This window comes from Oreochromis aureus, linkage group 14, assembly GCF_013358895.1.
Source record: "Oreochromis aureus strain Israel breed Guangdong linkage group 14, ZZ_aureus, whole genome shotgun sequence".
Taxonomy (NCBI): domain Eukaryota; kingdom Metazoa; phylum Chordata; class Actinopteri; order Cichliformes; family Cichlidae; genus Oreochromis; species Oreochromis aureus.
In genome coordinates, this window is record NC_052955.1 from 2,882,295 (window position 1) to 2,893,036 (window position 10,742).

General features: G+C 44.3%; 1 protein-coding gene across 1 annotated transcript; it reads left to right on the forward strand.

Moving 5' to 3' along the window:
• Positions 1 to 1,596: 1,596 nt before the first annotated feature.
• Positions 1,597 to 10,424, forward strand: LOC116323315 (calpain small subunit 1-like). Its single transcript, XM_031743621.2, has 11 exons — positions 1,597 to 1,753; positions 3,069 to 3,127; positions 3,211 to 3,247; positions 3,675 to 3,767; positions 7,515 to 7,572; positions 7,701 to 7,765; positions 7,917 to 7,985; positions 8,083 to 8,161; positions 8,513 to 8,629; positions 9,226 to 9,284; positions 10,097 to 10,424. Exons 2-11 carry the CDS (start codon positions 3,081 to 3,083, stop codon positions 10,121 to 10,123), a joined length of 651 nt encoding a protein of 216 aa, XP_031599481.1. The 5' UTR covers positions 1,597 to 1,753; positions 3,069 to 3,080; the 3' UTR covers positions 10,124 to 10,424.
• Positions 10,425 to 10,742: the final 318 nt, after the last annotated feature.

The following is a 10,742-nucleotide window of genomic DNA, read 5'->3' on the forward strand; positions in this document are numbered from 1 at the left end:
ATCACATTGCTCTGTAAACTTTTCAAGCACTTTAATAAACAAGCAAGCAATTCCACCTCTGGCATTATTGCGTAAAGTTGACAGCGCATCAGGCAAATAGGCAGGCTCAGTCCCCGGCCTCTAGCGACTGTGGAAGTCGCTACACTCCTCCTCTTCTTTTCTCTTTTTTTTAAACTTTAAAAACGGGTTGTGTGTGAGACTTTAAATCAACAAAATATAAAATATACATTTTAAATTGTTATTGATCCCTTTACCCCGAGTCCTAAAGTGTATATTTATTTTCTTACTCTTCTTATATTTATTATTTGTTTACTTGCACTGCTGTAACTGGAGCCTCGTCGTCTCGTCTCTCTATATACTGGACTGTATGTAGCGGAGATGACAATAAAGTTTACTTTGACTTCAGCAGCGAGCAGGCGCACCGAGGGCTCTCGCGCTCACTTTTCGCCTATAGAATTTCGAAAAAACATCGGTGCAAATTATAAGTCTGTATCATAATGTCTGCTGTTTTCGTGTTTGTTGGTTTGTTTTTATTTTGTTTTATTTTGCTAGTTGGTTATTAGATGCTGCTCCAGCCACCCAGAGAATCCCCCGCCGCCCCGCCCTCTCCTCCCTGTGCCGCAAGCAGCAGGCGCACCTCACAAACAGAGGGCGCCCTTACTCCCAGCAAATGGGCGATAGAAAACCGATCGGTGCCTATGACATTCCCAATATGCGCTGGCATGATGTCGGGGCAGCATGAGTACGAGCAATTTTTCTTTTTTGCCGATGCCCGTGATGCCGCCCCCCACCACGATGCCGCCCCGGGCAACCGCCCGTGTCGCCTGTATCTAAAACCGCTACTGAGCCTGGGGATTTTCCCCACGCAATTTTGGGCCGATGTGATCTTCAGTTCTTGAAGCTGAGACACAAACTGAGCTCCACAGAGAGGATGGAGCTGTCAGAGGAGGCGTTTAAAGGTGGCAGACGTGAAACAGGTCAGCCAGCTCTTTAACAGACACACCCACTGAAACAGGAAAGATGGAACATATCTGAAATATTTCTGGCAGTGATCAGCTGATGGATCAGTGGCTAGAATTTTCCTTTTACGTCCCACCTTCTGTGAGCTTGTCCAACATGATCTTTTCCTGAAAAGTTCCAGGTCTGAAGTCTGTGAGTCAAAAGAAACGCAGACAACAGATAGCAGGTTATCAGAGGATAATAACCCACCCACATCATGTCGAATATAAAAACATTAATGTGTTCATCTGCCCCGGGGACCATGTCCACATCAACACTCAGGTAAGCTGTGGAGTTAAACGATCCTCAGTTGGACCCAAAGTGTGTCAGGATAATATCCCCCACACCGTCACTCCACCAGCAGCCTGACGTGCGTTTACAGACGTCTGTGGAGATGCTTCCAAACTCGGATCATTGAAACTCATCACCACCAGCTAATATTTCCATCTTTTATTATCCACCTTTCTGCATGAACTGTGGCCGCAGGTGAGGTCTCTTCCGTTGGTGAGGAGTCATCTGACCTGTGGGCACCACCTATTATTTATTTGAACTCTAGAGGGCGCTAGGATCTGGCGGCCAGCCCTGGCGTGTGTGCGTGTGTTTGGGGAGGGGTTGATGACGCACTGAAAAAGAACGCTGCCAGTGGGCTCGCCCTGCAGTTCCTCCGTGTCCGTGTTCGTCTCCCCGCAGTCCGTGATCGTCTCTGTCGCCGGCTCCGCTGTCTCTGCCTCCGTCTGTCCTCAGCTGAACTTCTGTAAGTACCACAAAGCTCCTCTGTGTCCTGTGTGCTGGCTTTGCCTCAGCTGTGCAAAGTGTGTGCTCTGCAGAATTTTGCATGCTGTCCCACCCACCCGGTGGAAATTTACAAAACAAGGTTTAAGTGGAGAAAACAACCCAGCGCGGTCAGAACACGGAGGCATGTAAAGATTAGTGAGGGTGGGATAAGACAGTACTGACGGAACCTCCTCCCACCGCTGACCCTGTGCTTTATTTAAGAAAAATGGACAAGTGCGTGTGTGTGTGTGTGTGTGTGTGTGTCTGTGAACGTTACTAATATGTTTAATACTCTTGTTTGAATTAATCAGTTTTAGCATCCAAATACACTTAAAGTACAAGTACTCAATCTGCATCATCGTTTAGTACATGACAAGTTACTACATGAATTACTGATTCATCAATATTTGATTATCGGTTATTTTGGTCAGATTACTCACACAGGAAAATTGTGAATTCCCTTTAAAAAAGAAGAAAAGTGTCTTTTAAATTTGATTAATGAGCTGTTACATGAATTTGTCTGAGAAAGCTAATAAAGCAAATCCAGCGGTGGGAGGGATGCTGGGTTTAATGGAACGGGATGTCCTGAAAACTATTCCAGACACAATCATTTAATTTGAATAATTATTGTTGATTTTGGTGTTTTAATAATCTCTGAGAGCCAAAATGAGCTCAATGGATAATCTACATTTACTCATGAACTGCTCCAGCTTCAGATATAATAATAAGCACTGTGTCTTTGCAAGAGTCAGCAAAATAAGAAGTTACAAAAGCTTTAAAGTAGAATAACATAGAAATACTTGAGTGAAGTACAAGTACACTAAAATATTAGATCAGTAAAATGCTTGAGTACATGTACTTGGTTAGACTCCAGCACAGTCCTTATTCATAGTCTCATCGAGTTGTAATTGTAAGACTGACAGTGCTCCAGCAGCATTTCATGTCGAGTTCATATTCAAATTTCAGGAGGGGTGGTGCCACCCTGTCTCCCCTCTCTGGACACGGCCCTGCCTCTGAATGCAGTCTGGAGCCTGATGTGTTAGATGAAAATATTTAAAGCATGTAGTTTAATGAATCAGTGTCTAGTACAGCACAGAGTATAAATTCAGCATAAATGGGATCAGTGTTTTTTTCTTCATGTGATTATTTCTCCATCAGGATGTTATTGATACTATATATAATATTATCATAAGTATATAATATTATTATATTATTATTATAGTTATTATCTATGACATCATACTGATCATAGAGTAGAAAAACTCTGTCAGCTTTAAGTCTTTGTTCTTTTTCAGATCGACGCCAAAATGTTTCTGGTGAAAGGAGTGATCGGGAGCATCATCAAATCTGTGACGTGAGCACACTTTTTCTCTCAGTTTCTACTCCAAGTATTTATGCTAAGCTAGGCTAACCGATCCTGTGATTTCGTCCCCACAGCGACGTCGACCCGTCTCAGTTCATGCCATCAGACCCTGTAAGTACTCTGTGTAAAGTCTGTCCTAATGCAGCCCTTCAGATCCTCCCTCCAACATTTCTAATGAAAGCACAGATAGATTTGAGTCAGTGAGAAACGTGGTTGGTAGACACCCATCCGGGAAAAATAGATCCCAGATCAAATTTCTGGGCCCGGGATCTGTGCAGCACCTGGACGTCGATGAACGAGTTTTAATATTTAATGTAGCAGAAATAGAGATTTGTTTTTTTGTTCCTTTTTTTTCCACATATTGGATAACCCTGAGCTTATGTGCAGCTCCACTTGAACCTTGAACTGTGTAATTGAAGCGACGCCCTCTCAGTGGAAGATTTTATGTGCAAACAAACACACAAACTGTCCGAACGCAGTTGAAGGGAGGAATGTGTGTGAGTGTGTGCCCTAACAGAAGCTTCTTCTCTGTGCGCAGCCTCCTCCCCGCAGACCTCTGCAATTCGCTGAGGCCAATGAGAACGAAGAGGAGAAACAGTTTCGGAGGGTTTTCCAACAGCTGGCTGGAGATGTGAGTGCACGATATAATAATAATCCTGAATGCTGTTCTGCCTGTGTCACGATGTTCTTCTCTTTAAACCAGTTTGCATTATTGGGGGCGTGGCCTCTTTGGCTAAACCTTTAAAGTCACTGGTGTGTCTGCACAAAGATCAGCGCCACATGCCCCTTAAATCGGCTTGTTTTGGTGGGTACAAAGTGTGTTTAGGCTCGTCTGTATAGACTGAGTAACATTAGACACACAAACCTACCTATTTGTGTGCTCTGTGTTTGTGCTGCTGGTGCCTGTTTGGAGCTTTTTTCATAAGAATGGTGAAGGGGACATGTAGAGGGTTGGCATGACAGAGGAGGATGGTAGAGATGGAGGCAGATGCTCTGCTGTGACAACCCCAAATAGAAGACCTACAAAAACTGAAGGGTGAAGTATAACTAGTCAAGGTGAGAAAATGGGCAGGTGACCGGATAGACAGGATGAGGGTTGGAGTATGAAAGCAGGCAGACAGGTGTGGTGAGGTATGACGGCTCAGGTGAAACACAGACACTGACTGAGAGAGAGAGAGCGCCTACAGTGAAACTCAGTTTTGCTGTGCACAGCTGTATGTTTAGCATCTGTGCTAGCAGCATGCTATGATGCTCTGCTTGCAGTCAACCAGGAAGAACTCCTGTTCTGTGTGTTTTTACTGGCTTGTAAAGCTGTGAAGCAGCCTTGTTGACAGGGGTGTGGGAAAAAGTGGGACTTTCAGAGCTTGTTCTGTTTCTAAGTATCTCAGAACATTGTCGAAAGGCCTTTTCTGGATATCGGACCCTTAACATAAAAATAAAAAACTGTGTGCGCAGCAAAATGGTCTCGAACCACCTCAGCAGCTCTGAAGTTTTCACAACTGTCAGTTTGCACATGTAAACTTCACCCGCCTGTTTTTGACCTGAGAAACGAGAAACTCCTGTAGCAGGGCGCGGCCGTACGCTCAAGTATCATCCCTCACAATAAGGACAGACATGTTTTCTGTGTGCTCTGCAGGTCGTATACAATAGAAGCATGTGTGTAAATGGTCGGGTGTGGTTTGCTTAATCTGGGCATGCATTTACACTAGAAAAATACTAAACGCACTTACAGTGCTTCCATCTTTATTGCTGACTAGAGGGTGCAGAAAACTACAATATCAGGAAACAATTGTGTGTCATGTAAATCTGCAGCCACAGAGTCCAAAGATAAAAACACAGAGCTGCAAATGAGGAGCTTTAAAGAGTCCTCAGTTTGGCCATCTCAGGAACACAACGGGAAGCCGATCAGAAGAATTCTGCCTTAAAGGCTGAAACCAGCTCCAACACAGCCTGAGATAAACAAGGATTCTCGTGATTGGCTCACTTAGATTTTGTCTTTGAGCCAAATCTGTTAGAAGGAACCAACCTTACAGTAGAGACGATGCCAACAACTCATTGTACTGTAATTACAGACCAGACCAGACTCTGTGTGGTTGGTTGTGTGTGAGTCTCCGAGTCATGTGGGCCCCTGACTGTAAACCGGGAGCAGATGTGCTTGGACGTTAAAGCTACAGGTTGAAATCGCTGCGTCTAAAACCACGCAGCACTGAGACGTCCTCGCACCATTACAGCCAATCAGGAATGATCGTTATTGGTCAGATGATGTCATTAAAAAGGCTCCAACAGCACAAACACAGTGCAGGTCAGGGACTCCAACTAGCAGATAGCTAGCAGCTACAGCCGCCTGTGTCGCCATCCACCTGTCAGAAGCCACGCCCCTAATAATGCACACTTTAAGCCTTAATATAGTTTAAATGGGTGAACTCTAAAAACATTCAGCCCCTGTACCTGAAGGGGAAATTATCTATGGAGACCAAAACCGTCAAACCAAAGAATCAAAGACGACTGTGTGAAGCTGGAGGAAACTGTAAATTATAACATCACTGACTTCAACGTGATGATGTGAAGAGTATTTCCTACTTTTTTATCGAAGCGAAAACGGAAACTTGTGTGTGTGTGTGTGTGTGTATTGGTGTGTTTCCAGCCACTGACCTCACCGTATCCATGTCAGAGAGCCTTAAATATGATTTGCAGGTTTGTAATTGAAGTTAGCGAGAGCAGAGAAACCTCCAGAGCTGTTGTTATTGTGCACTAGTGATTTTATAGATTGTCTTTAATGTGCTTCTTCCTGAACAGTCTACACTTCCACTCGGAGATGTGCTTTCTTTGGTTATCAGAAATTTGCTGTAGTATATCTTAGTTACAGTGGAGTGGCCTTGTAAGTGAAAGCTCCCTGGTTTGATTTTCTGGGAAGAGACACCATCCCTCTGGGACTGATTCAGGAAATGCCACCGGTGTAAAATTCTGCTAAATCAAACATGGAGCCGCGCTCGGTGAAAGGCCTGGTGAATAAGGGAGCAGCCAAAAGTCTTTTTTCCTGATTTTTAATTACAGCGTGCGGTTCTGTCACATAACAGTGAACTCGTTCAGTGAGTCCTCTGACAAACATGTGGAAACTGCAGTTTGCTGCAGGGCGTGTTACACAGAGAACTCCCTCTCTGCATTCCTGCCATTGTCTGGCAGCGCCGCAGTCATGCTGTGTGTGTGCGTGTGTGTGTCTGTGTGTTTCTTTTACTCATCTGATGGGCGTGTGCACCAGTTAGACCAGAACACAGCCAGTTCTCGGCTAAACCAACAGCAGTAATAACTGCTGTGACAGAAGCTTGTAGTAAAGTATGCTCCTCCCATTTGCCTCAGGTGGGTGAAGTCAGGAGGCCGTGAAAGGTGGAGTACTTTCTGGAAACTTCCTTTCACCTTCTATTAAAGGTAAAAAATTAAATTAAATTAAAAAAAAAAAAAAAAAAGAGTTCCATCTCAGCAGCAGTTTAGTTTAGGATGTCTAAGGGGGGCCCATCGGGTGACCGGGGGGCTGATGCAGTGGATGCAGTGGATGCAGTGGATGGCTTTGCAAAGCATGAAAGAGGCAGAGAAGTTGAGAACAGGCCTGGTTTTATCTGAAGAGAAGGAAGAAATCAGACACAACTGTAATAAAGCCAGAAAGGAAAAGGAAGAAAGAATTTCCGTTATGAAGCTTAATGTTGGGCCCAGATGTGATGAACACCTGCAGCTTTGTCAGGCCTGCACGTCCACCTTATAAGGTCCAGTATACTTGCTGTAACACATACCAGGCCCACCTCGTTATCTTTGGCTCACAGAACACTTTTCAGTGCCATAACTGAGCCCAAAAATCTTCCTTCTTATTCAGTACAGAAGCCTCATATTTGTCACGCGTGGTTTATTCGTACTTTTTTATATTTCTATGTAAACAGTGGAAAAATGAAGTAAAAAGAAGAAGGAAAGAGATTGAAGTGACTCAAGTGGCAGTGACTAAGAGTTTAGAGCTTCAGAGAAAGCTCGGGAAACATCACAACTCACTCCTGGTTGAACATTTGATTCGAAGTCAAGGTTTGTGAGCCGATCGGCCAGCATGTGAAAATAAATCGTTACCGTGGCCTTGGAGCCCAGCTCACAGCTACAGGGTTTGATCGCGTAAAGAAAAAAGGAGTTTTTGAGGAGACTTCTAACGCTGCTTCTCTGTGTTTTGGCTGCGTGTTGTTGGCAACAGTGACTGCAGTGAGTCAGACGCTGAAAAAAGATCGAAGAGCTTGGTTTGAGTCATTCTGTGATTGGCTGTGACTCACTCTGTTTTCAGGGGACTTCCTGTGTGGAGAACTCATACGCTCTGTGTGTGTGTGTGCGTGTGTGTTTGTGTTAACAGGACATGGAGGTGAGCCCCAATGAACTGATGAACATCTTGAATAAAGTGGTCTGCAAACGTGAGTCTGGTTTCCTTCTGCAGCTCTCACTAAACCATTCTTATTGTTATTTTCTAGTTTTTCGTGTGTGTTTGCAGTGAATTTGTATTTTAACTAAGCTGAACTAAAGTTGTGGATCTCTCGTTCAGATGGGAAGCTGAAGACCGACGGCTTCAGCAGTGAGTCCTGCAGGAGTATGGTTGCTGTGATGGATGTATCCTTCCATAAAAAATAGTGCAGACAGAACACACAGTAATCTCAGTGGCTGCAGAATTAGTAGCAGCAGATCAGAAAATCACCCGTCACGGTTCTCAGTGAGTTCTGCTTGTGTTGCTGAGTTTGACCTTTGACCTGGCTCCCATCAGAGTGACAGCACAGGAAAACTGGGCTTCCATGAGTTCAAGTACCTCTGGAATAACATCAAGAGATGGCAGGTCAGTTCACAGAGAGCAGCCGTGCAGACGGACTCTGATGGTTTCCACGCTGGTTTTATGTTTGTGTTGTTTATTATTTGTTGTGTCTTGTTTTCAGGGCATCTACGTTAACTATGACGCCGATCACTCAGGTGCGATCAACGCTAAGGAGCTGCCTGGTGCCTTTAAGGCTGCAGGTAAGAAATGCTGCTCTGTGTCTGTGTTTGTGTGAGCATGTATTCATTTACTTGTCGGGACCAAAATCCTGGTCCCGACAAGTTTGAAGGCATTTTTGAGACTCAAAATGTGGTTTTAGGGTCAGGGTCAGGCATTCGTTGATGGTTAGGGTTAGGGGAAGGGTCAGGCATTCGTTGATGGTTAGGGTTAGGGGAAGGGTCAGGCATTCGTTGATGGTTAGGGTTAGGGGAAGGGTCAGGCATTCGTTGATGGTTAGGGTTAGGGGAAGGGGCTGGGGAAAGCATTAGGTCAATGAGATGTCCCCACAAGGATATAAATATCGTGTGTGTGTGTGTGTGTGTATTTTGCAGGCTTCCCGCTGAATGACCAGCTCTACAATATGATTATCCGTCGCTATAGTGATGAGAACGGCGATATGGACTTTGACAATTTCATTGGCTGCCTGGTGCGACTGGACGCCATGTGCAGTGAGTCTCTCTTCACCCTCTGATTTCAGATGTGTGTGCTCTCGGCTGTCTGACCATCTTATTTTCAGCTTTACGTTTCTGAATACATAAAGTTTTTAAGTTTGTACAATGATGTGTTTAAGGTGTTTTCTGAATTCTCCTCACCTGTGAACAGCTGTACATGCTGTACGTGATGTGTTTGTCCTATGTTTTTGTCTTCTCGCTTATGCATAATAGAACTTGTTAGTGTATCTCCAGTGTGTTGCAGGGTGTGGTGAACCCATTTGCACGAGTCTATTCACAGAGGAGAAACAAACCCAGCCTCAGGGGGTCAAAGCTATTGTAGCTAGTGGACCAATCCCAAGCCCAGAGAAACAGGAGGCTGTGTTAAAGTTCAAAGCTGTGCTATACCAAAACATGTGGATCCATCCACTGTGACAATCCCTGGGAAACAAGGGACCAGCCTGAAGCACCTAGTTCATCTCTAACCCACACCAAACTCCCCTTCTCTCCTCATCCACCCAAGAAACAAAAAGCACAGAAAAAAAAATCTTTTTATCAAATCAAAATGCACAACCAGTCTGTGTGTGTGTGTGTGTGTGTGTGTGTGTGTGCAGGAGCGTTCAAGACGCTGGATAAGGACAACAGCGGCACCATCGATTTGGACATCAAGGAGGTAAAACCCAGATTGGTTCACTTCAGAATATTTTCTAATTCTCTCGATTCTCAAGTTTAAACACTGAATGGACGAGTGTGGTAAAAGTAGGAACGCGTGTGACAGTTCACAGGGGAAAAGATCCAAACACAGGAGACGAGGGTTAAAGTCCAAAACTTTAAACAGATAATCAAATTCATCAAGGGGCAGGCAAGCAAAATGGGTGGGGGTCAGGTCAAAGGCCAAAGACGAGAACGAGATTAGAAATGCACAGAAACAAAAGTCTGAAGCAGGAAAAGAAAAGACGATTAATATTTTGAAATGACATGGAGCAGAAAAAAACAAAACAAAAGTGTACTGACTGGGAACCAAAGGAAAAAAAATAAATAAATACCAAAATGCCTTAAACCTGTCTTTTTTCTAATATCCACTAGGGGGCGACATTTCTTCTTCTTTCAGAAAAAGTAACAACTTCATTGATTGGTTTATGGTCTCAGTCCCTAGTTTCAAGTCTTATTGAGCAAAGCATCCTTTTGATTTTGTAATTCTGGCCTGATGGTGTCCACAATGGACATCAAGTCCGACGGTGCACAGTCTCCCTCAGTTTCTCAGGCAGAAATGCTCAGCTCGAGGCTCAGTGAGCAGTAATGGCCACATCGTTCTTTTCTATACAGTCTTGTCTGGTTGGAAATGAATTTGAATCACACAGAAGTCTGTAGGAAAACATCGGTCAGCTTCTGGGGTGACAATCGGACTGAAACTATAAAACTGAGGAGGGCAGAGGACTGATTGTGGTCACGTGAAAACAATGACTGTCTCTTTCTTCCTCACAGTGGCTTCAGCTGACGATGTATTCGTGAGGCGATGGAGGGAAGCCTCTCCACAGCTTCTGTTCTCACCTCTCACACCTCGCACCTTCTCCTTCCTCTCACTCAACCCGCGATGCGCAGTTATCGTCTTCATCTCTGTAACGGGACCAAAACGCTGGCACTGAGCAGACACGAAGGGAAAGCTCGTGCTGCCGTTGCACTCTCCGGTGCTGCGGCATCTCTGTGTTAAAGATTTCTATTCTTTTGTCTCTTAATGAATTTTTATTAGGCTGAAAGTTTGATGAAACTGCCTCTGAATGTTTGAAAGAATAAACTGACACAGCTGACGCTACAGTTGTCCTTTTCTCTGAGTTTTCATGCACGCTTGGCCCTCGTTCATGCACGTGACCACATGTGATGTTACACTCATTCTTCTGATCAGGAATATTTTTTTACCGCATCAAATTTCAAAGCTAAACTTCAGCCTGCTGAGGTTCTTCTGCAGCCCCCGTACTTTAGTGGCACCTCTGCTCATCTCGCAAGTGAAAGATGAAATATTGCTTTCGTGTTTTCATTCATTCATTTTGACTTTTAAAGACACTTTAAAAGTTGAGCTTGATTCTTTCATCTGAATGTGAGATACGAGACGGGCTCAGAACCAAAACCTGAC

What these genes read in the sequence shown, in the direction of transcription:
- LOC116323315 (XM_031743621.2), top strand. Translation starts at nt 3,081, where the DNA reads ATGTTTCTGGTGAAAGGAGTGATCGGGAGCATCATCAAATCTGTGAC. An exon ending in TCCAACAGCTGGCTGGAGAT is followed by an intron (nt 3,768 to 7,514) that starts GTGAGTGCACGA and finishes TTGTGTTAACAG; the next exon opens with GACATGGAGGTGAGCCCCAA. An exon ending in GTATGGTTGCTGTGATGGAT is followed by an intron (nt 7,766 to 7,916) that starts GTATCCTTCCAT and finishes GGCTCCCATCAG; the next exon opens with AGTGACAGCACAGGAAAACT.